A 16,946-nucleotide genomic window follows, 5' to 3' on the forward strand; every position below is an offset into this window, starting at 1 on the left:
ATCGCGGGTGAGTATGGTTGCATGTTTTCACTGGTCTGGCACTATTTGACATGGCTCGTCCTCCGGTCGATGTTGGCAAGTTCTTCCGGCGGCCACTGAGGACAGGATACCGCAGGGTCAGAAGAAATGGATTGTCCCGCGCCAGCACCCAAGACAAGTTGCAGGAAGGTTCAGGCACAGATGGTCGAACACGTGGAGGTAACAGCGTGCCGCAATACCACAACACTCTCGCTGAACGTGGCCGAAAGCAAGGCTTCTGCACAACCGTCTAGCGCATACATCCGTCCGTTTTCAGCCAGGCACATGTATTGGCATGCTCTCGCGCCTCTTGCTTTCCCCCATCAACACGCACACCTTGGCCATAAGCAATACTAGTATGCCCGTAAAGTGTGCTCTGCCGGCCACGCGCCTGAGATTCCGACCAGATCAGGACGAGCTTTCATCACCTCAGGCCCTGGACAATCTGCCGTCGGATGGACAACTCACGCCTAGCACTGTATAGGCCAGTCATGCAGTTCCGGCTTTGGCTCGGCAAAGCTGATCACGTGCCAGACCTCACAACAAGATGTGAGCTTACTCCGAGCCTCCCCATATCCCCTAACACAGGTCGCAGCGGATGGTTGAGTGTTAAAACCGGTGGGTAAATCTCCCCTCAAACCTCTAGGACACCGTTGACCTTCTCGTGACGTATGATCAAGGCAATGCAATTGCCTTGACTTGAGCATCACTGACCAAAGATCAGGGGTTAGACTGAAGGTGTTGTAACACTGAGCAAAGATCAGTGGTTAGATTGAAGGTGTTGTAACACTGAGCAAAGATCAGTGGTTAGATTGAAGGTGTTGTAACACTGAGCAAAGACCAGTTGTTAGATTGAAGGTGTTGGAACACTGACCAAAGATCAGTGGTTAGATTGAAGGTGCTGTAAAACTAAACAACGCGGTAACACTGTGATCATCTTACCTAGGTATTAAAGTGAGAAGTAATGCCGGAAAGGTTCAGGAAGTACACGCTGAACAACCGGCTGGCTCACAATTGCCAATGGCGGGTACGCATGAAAACTATCGAGCAGAGTAACAGCATTGCACTACAATACAATGTTTTCATTTCAAGGTTTTCATACGCAAGTGCGTCTGTTTGTCTGCACCATGGAATCTGGCTAGTGTATAACGGTCACTGTAATAACCATGAGGGTCTGAACGACTCGCGCCTCCAGTCCATAGTACCTGCAACCCAGAAACGTCACCATCACGTGATGCTTTCTCACATTGCCATATGCGTGTGTGTCCAGAAACATGGATGGGATCCTGACTCTAGTGCCTAGTGGTCACTGAGTGGGTCAGAGAGAGGGGAGGGGGTGCATAATCACGTAGTCAATGATCATCTGACTGCAAGTACCGGTAGTAGGCTTGGGGATTGCAGTGTACTGCTACTGGTATGGTGGTGTACATAATAAGTTCCAAGGCTGGTAGTTTTAGAATGAGCAGTGTTAGAAGGAGCAGTGCAGTGCAAGGGACTACTTCCAATATTTACTGTAATCATAGCTGCTTTGGCCACGGGGCTAACACAGCCACTTGTTGGAAGACACTCAGCGAAATTCGCTCATAATAGTCAAGCACCTATTCTCTGGTCGAGGAGGACCTTTCGAGGCCTTTACTCTTAATACTGGACCATTCACAGACTCAATACATGTGTACGGTGAGATGGCTCGAGGACTACAGTGGAGTCAGGCGCCGGGCGTCGCGTAAAAATCGCAGCGTTGCCACTACGTTCCAGTGGTCAGTACATGCATTGCATATTGCAGATCGCTATTGCTCTCGCCCTGATACTGCCATGGTCTTGCCCTGTATCGCTGCCCTACGCTCGTATATTCTGCACAGCTACATGCACACGTATACAGGGCCCTTACCCAGTCTACATCTTTTCGCAGTCATGCTGCACGAAGGATCGGACGAACCCGGGCCTGGACCTCCTATCCCGACGCCTATCCCAAGTCCGTTGCCAAGATGCCCGATCGTATCCTCCCAGCAGTGGCTTGCAAGTTTCACCGCACAGTGAGCACGCAGAGGTTTGCACACTCTACAAGTGCTCCAGCCGTCCTGGACCACAGGCAGCGTAGAGCAACACCACCATCACATCACATCACCACTATGCTGGCTGGACGTGAATACAGGTGCCCGATTCAAGGCACTTTCCCCAGGTCAAGCACCCTCTGCCTCTCTCATTCTGCACTGCCCCGACTATCACCTCACTCCACTCGTACTCGCCCACTGGTATTACTAGTAGTGCTGGTCCTATCAGCTCTGCCTCTAGCTTCTCATGTGCCCGTTTGAAGAGCTGCATACCTTTTACTGTTCGCCTGAGCGGAGCTGGTATATCAGCTGATAGGGCGGTGAAACACATCTCCGAGCTCAGAATTCAAAATAAAAGGCGTCTCTCGACGCCACTCTTGCAGCAGTTGTGTTCAGCTTCTAAGGCCCAAACAAGAAAGTTTCCCTTCCGGAGCCATCCTACCTGCCCGGTTTCGCCCACCACTGCCCATTTGTGCCGAGGACTGTCCGTGCACCTGTCTGATTTTTATGCAACAATTCTGTTGTTTTGGCTTTGTTCACTGCGGCCATTTCACGTTCTCACCTCAGGCGAAGGTCTAGATCCTCTCAGACCTTCAGTGATTAGTGGCACAGAGAAAAGTGTCCCGTGTATTTCAGGTGCAGCTGTATTACGAGTGGTGTTCGCGCGTGTCCATATAACCATCAAGTTATTGCTTAGCCTGTCCCATATTGACAGTGTTGAGGAGTGCTAAACCATACGGTCCCAAGATATTCTCTCACCTCAATATACCCTCATTGACTGGTCAGTAGGCCTGGGCTGTTTGCTCTCATCTAACCAGAGTAGGAAGTAGTGAGAAAATGCAGTGGCTGAACGTGACACCAACCCTCTACTGGCTGCGATGCACCATTCTGCTGGCTATGCTTCAACTCCAGTCAGGTGATTTGCGCTAACTACTTCCTGTATATGGGCATGTGAAACATCTAAATGTGGTTACTTCACAGATTCACACCTTTTCTCTGTGCCACCTCCAAATCTTCTTAGGTACCTGGTGTTTGCTGTGCAATTTCATTTTCGCTGCAGATGGGTAAGCTGTATGGCCTATGGATGAGTTTGAAATTATATTTTGATGTCTATTGTCTACCGTACAGGCATGGCAGGGAACAGTAAATGGCGTCAAATGCTTGACCACCAGCGCAGCAGGGACCCAGTACCGGTCACTAGTAGATTATCTCTGTCTTGTGCCCAGTGCCAGCGACACCTCAACCAGCAACCAGGCTCCGAGGAGGGCTGCCGCCAGCGGGGATGGTTAAAACCTTTCTTCTACGGCGCTGCAGCTGGTCTGGGCACTGAAGCAGGCAGCACTGCAGCGGCGGGAAGCGGCAACTGTTCGTGCGGCTGCACAATGTGCGCTGCCAGTGCTCCTAGATGCGATCCTACGTCCACATGCGTCCTAGGCGCACCATTCCGCAGTCCCATGGACAAGTGGACGTGTTGTCGACCTTGTCTGGGTAAGTGCGCGCATACACTGTATTTAGAAATAAGAATTCAGCACAGATTCCTTTCGCCACCCTAATTACCACGCCAGTGTACAGGTATTGTACATCTGAAATCCTGCCTAGCCACTGAGTGAATGGTGTGATGTTGTAGTATACACCACAAAACAATCATTGTTTTCCGCTCTCACCGTCGACACAATGCATTGACACGCGTAAGTAGGACAGGTCACCGATCAGCAATGACAAGCTGGCCAATGACACACACCAGTTGACCAGGGACAACTCCTCTGGCAGGTGACACCCTAAGAATTGCTCGCTGACGAACCTTTGTAACCTTCCTGCGCCAACTTATGCCGAGAATTTTGTTTCAATCAGCGTCCTGTCGCTCTTGCCTGTGAACAGGCGAAGCGCTTGTGTGTGGTTCGATGCATTGTATTTGTATCCAACTCCTAAGCGATCGTACAGTGAAGAGTCTATAAGCTACCTCCGAAGCATGGAAATAAAGAAAAGACAATTTAGACGTGCCATAAATGAGGTCAATGTGGAGAGGCAAAGAGCAGGGTCTTCAAAACCAAAACAAAAAGTACTTCGCACGATGTAAAAGAGGAAAGTATGTGCTATCGGGGATACTGAAGTACATGTACATTGTATGCGCTATCCATATCCGGGCTACTGCAGTTTCATTGTGCCGGTCATGATTAGTCCTAGCTGTAATCAAGTAGTAATCAAGCGCGAAATGGTGACTACTGTGACTGGTTTACTGGCTTCAGGCAAGTCTGGCGAGGGCGAGGCACTACCTAGGTATGCTACAGCTATACTGTAGAATGTACCATAGCTAGCTAATACATGTATACAGGACAAGACTGATAGCGTACACGCATAGTGGTGAATCACCTTAGGCCGGGTATCCAATCTCTGTTCAAGCGAATCACCATGATTCTATCATTGCTGTGCTAACGACATGCATGTGCTTAATACGTCCAGCAGGGTGATGTCCAGCAGGGTGATGTACAAATGAGTGGACTCTCTCCTCCTGCGGGGGGGGGGGGGTACATTGTAGAGTTGGCAGTCGCCATGAGAAAGTAGCGTAGAGTACCGTAACCCACATTCCTACTATACTAGAAGGCAATGTTGTCCCACTCTATCCGTCAAGATTTCCAACTTCTGTTTTAACACCACTGTGTTAGAGTGGCGGTTGCGAGCATCCGCTGTTTCAGGGAGACGTCAGGGAGGCGTCGGTAGGCTTCTAGATAATGTGTAGTGCTGTAGATGGTAGGAGTGACGCAGAACGTTAGGTCACCTACCTCCAACCAACCCACAACCTACCTTTGACGAGAGTACGTGTACCGAGTTACTGCTAATTCTAAGCATTCCCTACGGACAGAGTCGCAGATTGAGAAGTGTTACTGGCATACTGGCATGCGCTTGCGGTTCATCTGTATCAAACTACAGCCTGCCAGATATTGAATAATGCCAGAACAGTTGGCAGCCAGTGAAATTGTGAATTGAAATTCAATTGAGGACCTGTGCGCCGTGCTGTGTTCCCCTCTGGTAACGAAGCGCTGTAACACCCCGCCATGATGCTCAACGCTATTTCCGTATCCGCGCAGCACAATCTGGGTCCAAAAGTGAAACAGGCGCTTGAGCCTGGGCCAAACTGAGTGTGAAAGTGTCGTGCATATTTACTAGTGGCGGAAGAAGCCTGAAAAGCGCAGTCGTAGGGCTGCTGAGATGATGGGGCTTGCATGAAGTGGTGACAACATGGCCATGTTCATAATAGCATTATACTACCTGTCATGTAACATCCCAGCAGGACGCCTCTATTCCTCTGAGTCAGCAGTCTCAGCACAGTGGCAAGTGCGGATATGAGATGCAATGCCCTCCATTCACTGCTACAGTCAGACCTCGCTTAACCGCACACACCCGTTTTCCACAAAAATATCCGGATAGGCGAGGGAACCGGATAACTGAACACACATACTGTATATGCATGTGGCACATCAAAATGGGTGGCATCGTACATACATGTAGATCAAAAGGGGTGGCATCGTACATACATGTAGATGGGTCCTATGCAGTATATCCAGCGTGCACAATATGTAAAACAAGCGAGAAAAATGACAAGTGCATGCATCCAGCAGATCAAGGACCTCATTGGTTTGTACAACTCCCTGATTCTAACTTCTGCAAGCCACGTGCAACCGGATACGACGAAGCTATTTGCACACATTTCAACCAGTTTGTACACAAAATCATGCACCGGTATGCGGATCGCGAGGTCCAGTTATATTGTATGCGAAATGTATGCTGCACATCGGTAACCAGCGATTTTCTTCCGGATGGCGAGGGATCCGGATAAAAGAGGACCGGATAAGCGAGGTCTGACTGTACTACTACTCCTACTATACTATAGTCTATGGTTGGAAAATGGCCAGTTGGCGAGGTATCAAGGAGGCTTCCTTGCCTCGACTACATGAAGCTAGGTCCGCTCCCCTCGCATGAAAAAGCAGATGTTATGCACACTCAGTGACTGAAGCGGCTCCACCTCGTCGCAAATAGTCTTGCATTGAATCGTTGCGTTAATAGTGATATTTCCAGCAGGTGTCTGCTGGTAGCGATGATGTTTTCTACTAGCTTATTTGCATAACAACATAGACCCTGGAGAATGCACAGACACCGTTATGTGATGTGACGTGACGTGAGAGAGAGTCTCAATCTTGTTCCAGCCTGGAGAACTGCCCACCGCTGCCAGCATGCATGTATTCGTGAAGTGAAGCGAGCCTCATTACCAAACCGTAAACACACTTCAGACCGTTTATTTCAAGTACTGGGTAGTACCAACGCGCAATCTGGCCGGCATGGGCAACGGGCTAGCACTAGTACTAGCAGCGGGGAGCGGAGAATGTTGCACGGAATTCCTGTTTCTTGTAGCACATTTCCGGTCATCCCTACGTAGCTACATATGCCGCTTACTCAACACTAGTAGTTAATGAGTTGGGCGTGTTGGCTGCTGTGACTCTCATCCTCCACCTGTTTCTTGTGCTTGGCAAGGTGACGAGACGCGTGGCGAAGGGTACACTAGACTGTCGAGACTTTGGCTTTGCGATGAGTGAATAGGAGGAATGAGCTTGAGCGTCTGTGAAGTTATGTGACCCTCTGCATGTCTTTTAAGAATTATTGCGTCCATCTTGGCGGATTCCGGATTGGTCACCATTGCGGCCAGCTCGCAGTCTGTGTGTTGCAGCTGATGTTAACCACCTAACCACCATGCTTTGGATATCCAACGGTGGATATACGTGTACGTGTATGTATATCGAATTAGTGAGGTAACACTGGTGATATCTCAGGCCGAAGTGTTACCAGACCCGTGCTAAGCCGTGCTGCCGGTCAAGTATTCAGCGACGTGTTGGGCGGATAGGAAAGAGTTGCGGGGGGCTCTTGACCATGTTCTACAGATAGTAAGCTATAAAGGTTTGGCTGTATGGTCAAGGTAAATCGTGCAGGATATGATTCGCCCACGTTCTATTTCTCACTATGCAGAATGTGGCCCCGACCAATAGTGCAGATTCCTCGACCACAAGTACAAACAGAAAGACACGTGGAAGCCCTCTATCGGTTCTTCACACCTTGGACTTTCCGCAAAGAACGTCCACTTGACAGTGATGTGCCTGGGAAAGTCAGTCAGTCAGTTTCACTGCTACAGAACTAGAGTTGAACTGTCTAAACCCATACACGTCGAAAGCAGTCAAAATACATTGTACGTGACCGCCTAGCAAAGATTCCGATCATTGACCAGTAGTATCACCTGATCACCGTGGAGATAGTGATGTCGCGTAGTATTCATCAAGTGTTCGCTGGTTATGTACTGCTGCTATTGTCAAGAGATCATGGACTATTGCTAATGTCGCCACCATCACACGCCGCTCTTCATTACCCGATTGGAACACAAAGCGATGGGGGTCCATGACGGTATACGCTGATGGAGCACAAAGGGGCCGTGTAGGGGCCGCATGTCAATTTCTCATCATCTTGCGAAACCGCTCAGGACTGGAGGGCATTCGGGGACTTGCAAGCAGTGAACGCTCCATCACTCGAGTATAAGCAAAGCCCGCAGCATATGCAAATGCAACAGTTACAGTAAATATGCGTCACTTTCGTTCTCCTTGCTACCCACGTTGACGATACTACGCATAAAATTGTAAGTAATTAGTTTGTTGCCCTAACCCTGGATCGACATGTACCGCCAGACAAGCACTGCTGTAGGATTCTCGTGTAGATGGAGCATGACTGCACGCTCACATCCGTAGACACATATATGTACATCAGCAAAGGATCACTCATTGCGCTTTCCGTGAGATGGTATGTAGAACGATCCGTCCGCAGACAGGAGAGGTACGTCGCCACTTATGAGAGTGGTGTCGACTTTTGGGTCATTGCGTGGCGGAGGGTTACGCACACAACTGTACGCATGATGTCATCTTCCACGTCACACTCACCATGATGCTGACCCAGCACATTCAATTGAATTTCGGATATGCTATACAGTCTTACAGAGTCAGAGACCTTGTTTTACGCTTCTGCTTGCTCTGTAGTCCTGTGGCAGCCTCTAGCTACATAAACAAACAAAACATCTTTGCTTTAGCTACTTCTGGCTCGAGCACCTGGTCTCTGTCGACGGTTTGCCGATGGGTAGCTGCTTGTGGTTTTGCTGACTGACGGGGGTTGGGCAATGGCGGTAAACATACAATATGTAACTGGATTTTGGTAATTAGGGAATTAGGAAAACTTGATTAAGTTTGGGCGAATGGCTGCTGTGAAAAGGGTTTACGTCATGTACTACCTGTAGTCATGTTATGTGTTCATGTTATCAACTTTATTGTCGAATGCGGCACGACCAATCATAGTGTGCCACTAACTCGGCAACTACAGGTGGCAGATGCAAAGTTCCGCTATGACGTACACGGGTAGAACGAGAGGAATTCGCTACCTGCCTAGCACGCCTTGGATACATCCGTTCATCGCCATCTTTGGCAGTGGTCCAATCCACTCCTCTCCTCAATCCAAGGAAGCCTCGTTCTGTGGCCCTGGTGTATAGAATGTACATCAGCTCAGTGCATATTTGGACAAAACTGCAGATGGATAGGGGTTTGTTGTGTGGGACTGCAAGCAGGGCTCTCCCCCCTACTCCTTAGCTGGGACCATTAGGTCCTTTTACTTCCGTGAAGGAGATATCACATTCCTCACTGTTCCCACTATCGTTTCTTGAGGTCACATGTACAAGGCTAAATCAGCGTGAATGCAACTAGAAACGGGCAACTTGAACGTGTCTTGATAATCGGATTACTGGGAGTGCATGCTCTCGCACTGCTGTAACAGTGAAGGTTATCTTGCAATGGTCCTCCACAATTTCACAGGTGGATAAGCTCGAACACACCCTTGCCATCAGTACATGTACCAGCAATACGCGTACGCTATGTGAATGACTCTCAGGGAACTCGGTGCGGCGCGCCTCCGTCACTAATAGCAAACTAACGTGTTACTTGGAACCATCCGTCCATGGTGAATACTAGTAGCAGATTGAGATGAAGCTGTGGAGAATATGCAGGAGAACTGTGGCCAGTCACCTGGTCACTACAAGTCGGCAGTATCGACATCTGGCCACTAGCAAGAATTTCTACTTGCTTCACTGAGTGTAGCTACATGTACACTGGCATGTACTTGAGCGGTCATGTACATGTTCAAGCGAAGATTATCGTTTTGGTAAAGCAAGCCATCGTTGGACAAAGCTTTCTCCGTCACGCGGAGGGCGTTTACGTACCGAATATGCCATAGGATGACGTTGCGAATACTAGTAGATAGTGCCCTGGTCAAGGAAAGTGCATAGTTGTTGGCAGAGGCGAACGATGGCATCTTGACCATGATTAACTGGTGGCTGGTTGGAATGCATTGCCATAGCGTTGGCTAACCATCTGAAGAGTTCAATATGGGGCAAACCCTTGCTCAGTAATGATGCCCTTTGAATTGGGCAAAACATGCCCTGATTCCATTGTCTTCGCTCTCCGCACTGATCGCCTCATTATCATACTGTACTGCGCAATGGCAGTGCCTAACTCCATGTTCCTGATGATGATCACTTGTGTGACCTGGACATGCGTACTTGCAACAATGACATTATGTAGATGTTCTGAGCCCCGATCTCACTTTCCACAACTGTGTATGCAGCAGTTGTTGGGCCGTGCTCAGCTAATCATTGTGACAGGTTAATTATTAATTGTCATTATCCACACTCTGAGACCACACTTGCTCTTGAAGAATGTATCCCGTCACAATTCAGCTGCTGATTACTAGTAGATTGCAGGGAAGCAAGGCCAGCACCAAGAACAAGCGCAATGTTACATGTACAGTGCATGACTATGAGTGTATGTGTTCCATGTACATGTATCAGCATACCGAAATTGACCAATCCCATGTACCGTGCACGCTGGCTTGACAAGGAGGAGATCTGAATTGAGCCCTTCCTGATTAATCGTTTCGATATTTGTCTTCATCTCATTGCAATGCCAATCTGACGGATGCCTAAAGCTGTGAACCAACAACCTTCCTACTTAGCCTGTATTTGGTGTGGCTGAAAAGCTCACACACTACTACAGTCACAGCACTATGACGGTAATCTTGGAATCATCAAGGAATGTCAATCAGTTCAATGGACCCTGTCCGAACTCCTCCTCAGACCAGTGGACCCCTATTAGATTGTTTCCGCTCGCTGATTTGCAGTCCAATGACTCCGTATGCACTACTATAGACTGTACCAGTATGTTGTGCTGTGATAGGGCAGTGGCTTGATTCGTGGTTGCGACCATTGCCCACTGTGCACCCACTGTGCACTTCTCCAGACTCCACAATACTATGACTGGGGTAGTGGCTTGATTCGCGGTTGCGGCTGTTATCCACTATACAATGTAGTAGTACTGGCAGTATTCCCGTGAGCTCATCCAGCGGTGAGGAAGTGATGGCACAACGGCTGATGCCTTGCAGCTATAGCACCTGATGGCCAGTCGACTCTGTGATACGCCACGGGGGTAATTCACCAGCGGCGCCATCTTGCCAGAGAGCGACCTCGTCACAACACCTCTCTTGTGGTGTTTCGAATTCCTCTACATTTTCCGAGAGATGGGACAGCAGGGAGAACTACTAGCCGACCATGTACGAATACAATACACTGTGCACTGTACATTCCGGAACTCGCTCAATGACGGTGTCCTGCTGTGTGGAGGGACCACAATGCTCTCGAGTCGTACATGTACATGTACTTCACTGTTGCCGCTGGCCGACTATTGCTCAATACTCCGTGATATTAAAGGGTGTGATCAAAAGAATACTGATGATGATGATATGTGGCCAGGTGTACATGTACATGTAGATATCGGACATACACGTAGTCTCAACACTGGCGAATCTAGTTGCCAGTTTCAAACCACGTGTTCCGTAGAGATCTCGAGAGTGGGCTACCTACATGTACATGACTGTACTCTGCCGTGACGCGCGACTCCGTTGCTTGACAAGTAATAATTAAAGAAAGCGGGAGCATATCGCCGCGATATTCGTGCTCGCAACTATAACTATACTACTGCAGTGGGTCTACGAGTCCTCCTCGCACACTGTCCTCCTCGCACACTGTACTGACCTGAAGTTCTGCATGGTACAATGCTCATGTCTACAAGGCCGGGGCGCCAGCGCCACTCCGAAGTGTCTAAACAACTCAGACAGACGCTCACATAATACATAAAACCACATCTCAGTTTCGGGCATGATGGGGCATGATGTCCTCATAGAATGATGATGTTTGAAGTTCTTCGAATGAGCTGCTCTTGTTGTGGTATAGCGAGGTGAAATCGGATACTGAGTGCGGTAGGGACTTGACACTTCTCGCGCGCACTACAAAGCAGGTTCTGAGTCGCTGTTAGCAAACACTTAGTCAGCTTCCGACCTCGGTCTAGCTCTCCTTTCTTTCCTTTACTATTGTCTGCACCGGACTATTGTTAGTTCAACGACCTGTTGCATTGTCACATGGCTCAACTAAATACTTCTAGTATTTTTAGATTATGTCCTCTCCTCTTGGAAGCTCCTCTACTCACAACCCAGTGTGTGCTTCTGTCACATTATCCTAGATTCATTGTACGACGGAGGACTCGATGTCAGATATTAGCTCGTGCAGTTGACTGAAGTACCAACTCCTTGGCTAAACTGCTCCAGGGGAAGAATCAGCTCTTCGCCGGGAATTGATACAGTAGCAGAATGTCTATTGGAAAGCGTTTTCTGTCGAGTGCATGGTTTGGCAGAAGAGGAGATCTAGCTCGGTTGGAACGCTGAACAATTGATTGTGTTGAGTCTCTTGAGGCGGGTACTTCATCCCAGTCTTGCCCGAATACCATCGCGGACGAAAATATCAACTTTCCCTCGGTCTTTACCAGATTGGCAGGTGATTTTAGAAACTACCCAAGTACCTGATGTTGCTTCACGTACTTTGTATGTCTGCTAGAAGAAGACTCTTAAGGTCATGCTGATCGAAGGCTCCGACGTTCTCCTCCACCTTAGTCAGCAACTTGGTGTTCTTCGAGCTGTCATCGTGCCGTCTATTTCCGTACTCTTACCTACCTGGAAATAGGCACGAGTTCAAAATCCGATTACAGATAGCCATGCACGTACGTACAATCAGCGGAACTGTGATCCGAGGCTAAACTAGTATACAATATCCAGACAGTGGATCGGAGTGATCGGATCCAAGCGAACATTATGATTGAAAATACAAGTACAAAACGCTGCCTCATCGTTTTCGAGTGTCGTCTGTAAAGAATTTACAGCTTGTGCACGATTATCCATGCAACTAGTCTGGTTGGAAACGTCTCCTAGCGGCTAGCCTTGGGCAGATGATGCTGATTAGCTTCACTCAATTTGTTCTTTCCTATTATTATCTTCCCATGTTTCTGCAGAGGAGAGCTCCGCAAGGTGCCTGTTTGCCAAGTGTGATCCCATCCAGGATTGCGCGGAGCTTGAGCGTGTTAGGGGCCACTGCTGCCCCAGATGCAAGCGCCCCGTGTCCTCCTGCCCCGGGGTGAAATGTCCCCGACAGAGATTCTGCGTCAAATATCACCAGGTCGCGCCCGGTCAATGCTGCGCAAAGTGCCGCAAGTTCAATCGGTCGAAGAAAGGTACGTCCCCTTGTAGGCACGCTGCATACACAACCAGTGCATCGTCCTATTTTTTTTTTTTTTTTTACTAAAAAACACAGCCCTACTAATAATCAGGGGAAGAGGACAACTGAAATGACGCTGGACAACAAGACAAAGGGGAGTAGGGGCGATGTGCCGATGTGGTTGGCGAGGCTCATCCGACCGGAGGTCTCGGAATCATAGCCTACGACCAGGCATCGTTAGGAATGCAGCTAGGGAGGGAGGGAGATCAAGTGAGAAAGAGAGAGAGAGTGAGAAAGAGAGAGAGAGAGAGAGAGAGAGAGAGAGAGAGTATATCGAATCTATGACTATCTCATTCTCTCTCTCTCTCTCTCTCTCTCTCTCTCTCTCTCTCTCTCTCTCTCTCTCTCTCTCACACACACACACACACACACACACACACACACACACACACACACACACACACGCACTCAAAGACAAAGACAAAGAGGGCGAAATTGAGCGAAAGAGAGAGAAAGAGAGATACTTGAAGTAGATTCACACTGCAGCTAAGTAGGAAGTACTTTACAGAACTACACTGTACTTCACAAGGTCATGATACTCTGCATGTGTTGCCTTTCCTTATTAAACTAATAAACTTGCATACTGCTAATACGGGTTTATTAAACTATACTTTTAACCGCGATCCAACACGAGGTCGATCATATGCAAATATCTATCGAGGCTGCTTATCACTAACAACAATGACAATGCCTTAGGTCGTAATGACAATGTCAATATTCATAAATACAACAATAGCAACTAAGAAAGGAATTCAAGCCGGAGTAACGGTCAGTTGGTTGGGACGTGAGAAACACACATCCCGCGGGCTGCATGCGTGTCCTACGTACCATCCTGGCACGATTGTTCCTTTACTCTAAGCTCTCTGAACCAGTTATCCAACCTAATCAGGCAGTCGCACAAGTTTGGCGAAATGGGAAGAAAGTGGTCACTTGGTTCAAGTGCATCTAGAGGCACTTTAGCCATTTGCCAATGTTTCGCCTTTCCTCGCCCCCTTCAGTTGTGATGGAAGAAAACATCTCCCTGCCACCTAAGCCATTCGTGGTGTTGTTTATCCCAGGCCATGACTTCAGATTTTAGTGCGTGAGCGACATTCCATGTCGACTGGTAAAGTACATCATTAGGGGTGATTGAGGAACGGGCTATTTTGGTTACCTGCTTACTGCCAACTGCAGTCGTCACTAGGCTCTAGCTCTGGCCATCTCGTGTGTAGTGTGTAGTGTGTAGTGTGAAGTGTGTATGTGTGATGGGTGTATGTGTGATGGGTGCCCCGAGGGCCAATTACAGGGCATTGTACGATTCACCAAGTGGACATTTAAGTTTTAACTAGCTGACACCATCTTGCGTCCAGATAACAAGAAAGAGTGAAATCGTTCGATGTCCAATTATTTCCAACTGACCACGGAATGAAGGGATACTAGGGATACTAGTAATCAGCAGTTATCACATCGCAAAACATACATGTACATCACTACATGTATTCGGAAGCACATGGCGTAAATCGTTACTTCTAAAAGCACTTGTGCATGTACGTACATGTATAGTAAACCTTCGACTGCGAGTTCCTGAGTCACAGTGAGTGGTATGATGCGTGCGTGCATGGCCACTCCTACACCGACGGCAACACAAGTTGATTTACTCCGCATTCGTAACAACGATTGTGACCACATAGTCATTATGCATTCAGACCTTCTGCCAGTCGTCAATTTATTTCAAAACGTGACAAGAGCTGGGGATGGGACAACAGGTGGCAGGCATGCATGCAGGTCCACACACCGACACGCCTCACATTCCGACAGGATGTCAAAACAACAAAGGGATGCAGAGAGTGACACAAACTGCATTTCCTGTATCCCCTCAGCACAGGCTGTCGATTGGCGACTGCTTTCAACGGCTGACTGCTGTGAACACGACGCTCACATCAACACTCTTTCTCTCAAGACCCGGATCATGTTAGTTGTTGATACAAATGTACTTCCTATGATTGCTACACAGTTACCATGGCAGGTAACAGATGGTGGGGGAAGAGCCTGGTGTCGATGCTACTACATAGCCTGGCCTGTGCCTATAAGCAGAACTGCCCCTAGCATGTTGCCTTCTGCTCACTCACCTTACCACCGAGTCTGTGTACTGACTGTCCTGCGTGTGTGTCTGTGTGATGTCCATTGTGCAGTTGCAGGTGTGTGTACAGGTGTGAGGTGTGGCAAGGGCCAGCTTTGCGTTCCCAAACTGGATGGCTCGGGACCGACGTGTCGCTGTCGACTGAAGTGCAAGACGGCAGAGAGCAAGGTAAGCGCAGGAGTTGGCAACAGTCGCAATGTAACACAGAAACTGACAATCGACAAGGTGGCAGAACGCACAATCGAATTACAATTTGAAGTAGGTCTGTTCCAATCCACGTTCCTTCACAATCAAGTGACTGACTCCAACCAGGAAGAAATCTGGCTGTGCCATTCTTGGTTTCAGGTGTAACAATTGGACCGTGACGAATCAACAACCTGGCAATCTCTTATTGGCGATGGTGCCATCGTGAGAATAAAGAATTCAAAACCCTAACACGGAACTGACTCCTCCAAGTGGGTACATGCACTTTACCTCCTTCCCCTCATGTTTCAGTATAGCTCTGCAACCAACCTTTGTTCACTCCCCCTTCCTAAAGCATAGTATTGTGCTTCAGTACAGTGCGCGGAGAGCATCTACATTGTACATTGTACCTGATCCAGAATCAAAAAGAGCCCTACAAAAAGGCTACACGTAGGTTTGAGCCTCCACACACCGTACCAGTTTGAGGAAAGACTTTAAGTCCAGGGTGACTCGCTACCAAGTACCAGACTACCAGTGCACTGATGCACATAACTACACACACCTCCAGGGGCCATACAAGGGACGAGAAATTCAGCGCCGTAGCACCCGGCCCGCCGATGGCCAGACCGCCTTTCAAAATAGTTGATCCAACCAATTCGTGAGTGAAAACGAGGATTTTCGTCCAATAAGGTCCATTTCTGGTCAAGTACCCCATCTGGCCACTTCATGGAATATTGGTAGCCTACTAGGAGCTATAAAGCTAAGTGAGAAAACGCCGCAGACTTACTCATCGCAAATATATAGAAATCTGACTGTGTACCTGCATGAGCAATTCAACATGCTCCCAATTGGTACGTTCAGTTGATCATAGATCAAAGAAAAGCAGCACTGACTTGGTGTAAAGGAAACTCGGCTGTATGCTCTGATAGTGTCAACAACATACACAAAGTGAGTCATTGTAGGTTCTAGGTATTTGACTGAGTAATTATGTACACTGTTTCTATGTACGGTGTTGGGCTACAGGTCTGTGGAACTGATGGCAGAGAGTATCGCAACAGCTGTGAAATGCACCGGCAAGCTTGCCTCCATGCCAGGAAACTGCGCGTGTACACCGCTGGCCCATGCAAGAATACTACCTAGTACCCTGACATAGCCCTCAACTACTTCAGTAGTCAATTCTACAAACACAGCAAGTCTTCTATCTATTGGCCACCCACAACAGGGATGTGCTTCTCTGCGTTTCTGAGACTATAGTCTTCTTTACGATATTTCCCCTTTCCAATTCAGAATTTCCGGGACATTCTCTCTTTCAGCTCCTACCCCATACTTTTCATGCTACAGACGCAGTGCTGCACATGTAAACAAATTCTTGAGATCTCGACACATTTCAGGGCAGAAGAGCAGTAACGCACGGCAGCAATTGAAATACACACACACACACACACACACACACACACACACACACACACACACATACACACACCGATTTCATACAACCCATACTTCACAATTGTATTCGCACAGCCGCGGCATGCACTAGGTTTCTCGTGGCACTCCCGGGCGGCCATGGAAATAACATCGCCGCCGAGCAAGCCTGATGTGAAGCTCTACACTATACAAACGGATACTTTGCTGGCTTCTCACCTGCCAAGGTGTATCACCCGCCAAGGTGTATGCTCGGCTCACATAAAATTCAGCTGTAATTACACGAATACAGCACTTGTATTTATAAATTTGAATAGCGTTGACACGACCGCAGCCACAAACACTTTCCTATGCTCCCACTGGAATAAACACCAGTTCTACTTATCAACACTTTCCTATGCTCCCACTGGAATAAACACCA

At 48.3% G+C, this 16,946-nt stretch overlaps 1 protein-coding gene across 1 annotated transcript; it reads left to right on the forward strand.

Annotated features, from left to right (window-relative positions):
- Positions 1–2,371: 2,371 nt before the first annotated feature.
- On the forward strand, positions 2,372–16,851 carry LOC135808746 (agrin-like). Its single transcript, XM_065321973.1, has 5 exons — positions 2,372–2,985; positions 3,198–3,557; positions 12,536–12,754; positions 14,970–15,085; positions 16,124–16,851. The coding sequence occupies exons 1-5, from the start codon at positions 2,907–2,909 to the stop codon at positions 16,238–16,240; spliced, it is 891 nt and encodes a 296-aa protein (XP_065178045.1). The 5' UTR covers positions 2,372–2,906; the 3' UTR covers positions 16,241–16,851.
- Positions 16,852–16,946: the final 95 nt, after the last annotated feature.

Source organism: Sycon ciliatum, chromosome 2, assembly GCF_964019385.1.
Source record: "Sycon ciliatum chromosome 2, ocSycCili1.1, whole genome shotgun sequence".
Lineage (NCBI taxonomy): Eukaryota > Metazoa > Porifera > Calcarea > Leucosolenida > Sycettidae > Sycon > Sycon ciliatum.

Excerpts from the sequence above, each read along its gene's own strand:
- LOC135808746 (XM_065321973.1), top strand. The coding sequence starts at position 2,907 with ATGCAGTGGCTGAACGTGACACCAACCCTCTACTGGCTGCGATGCACC. Across the intron at positions 3,558-12,535 it reads GTGTTGTCGACCTTGTCTGG|AGGAGAGCTCCGCAAGGTGC; the intron begins GTAAGTGCGCGC and ends ATGTTTCTGCAG. Across the intron at positions 12,755-14,969 it reads GTTCAATCGGTCGAAGAAAG|TTGCAGGTGTGTGTACAGGT; the intron begins GTACGTCCCCTT and ends TCCATTGTGCAG.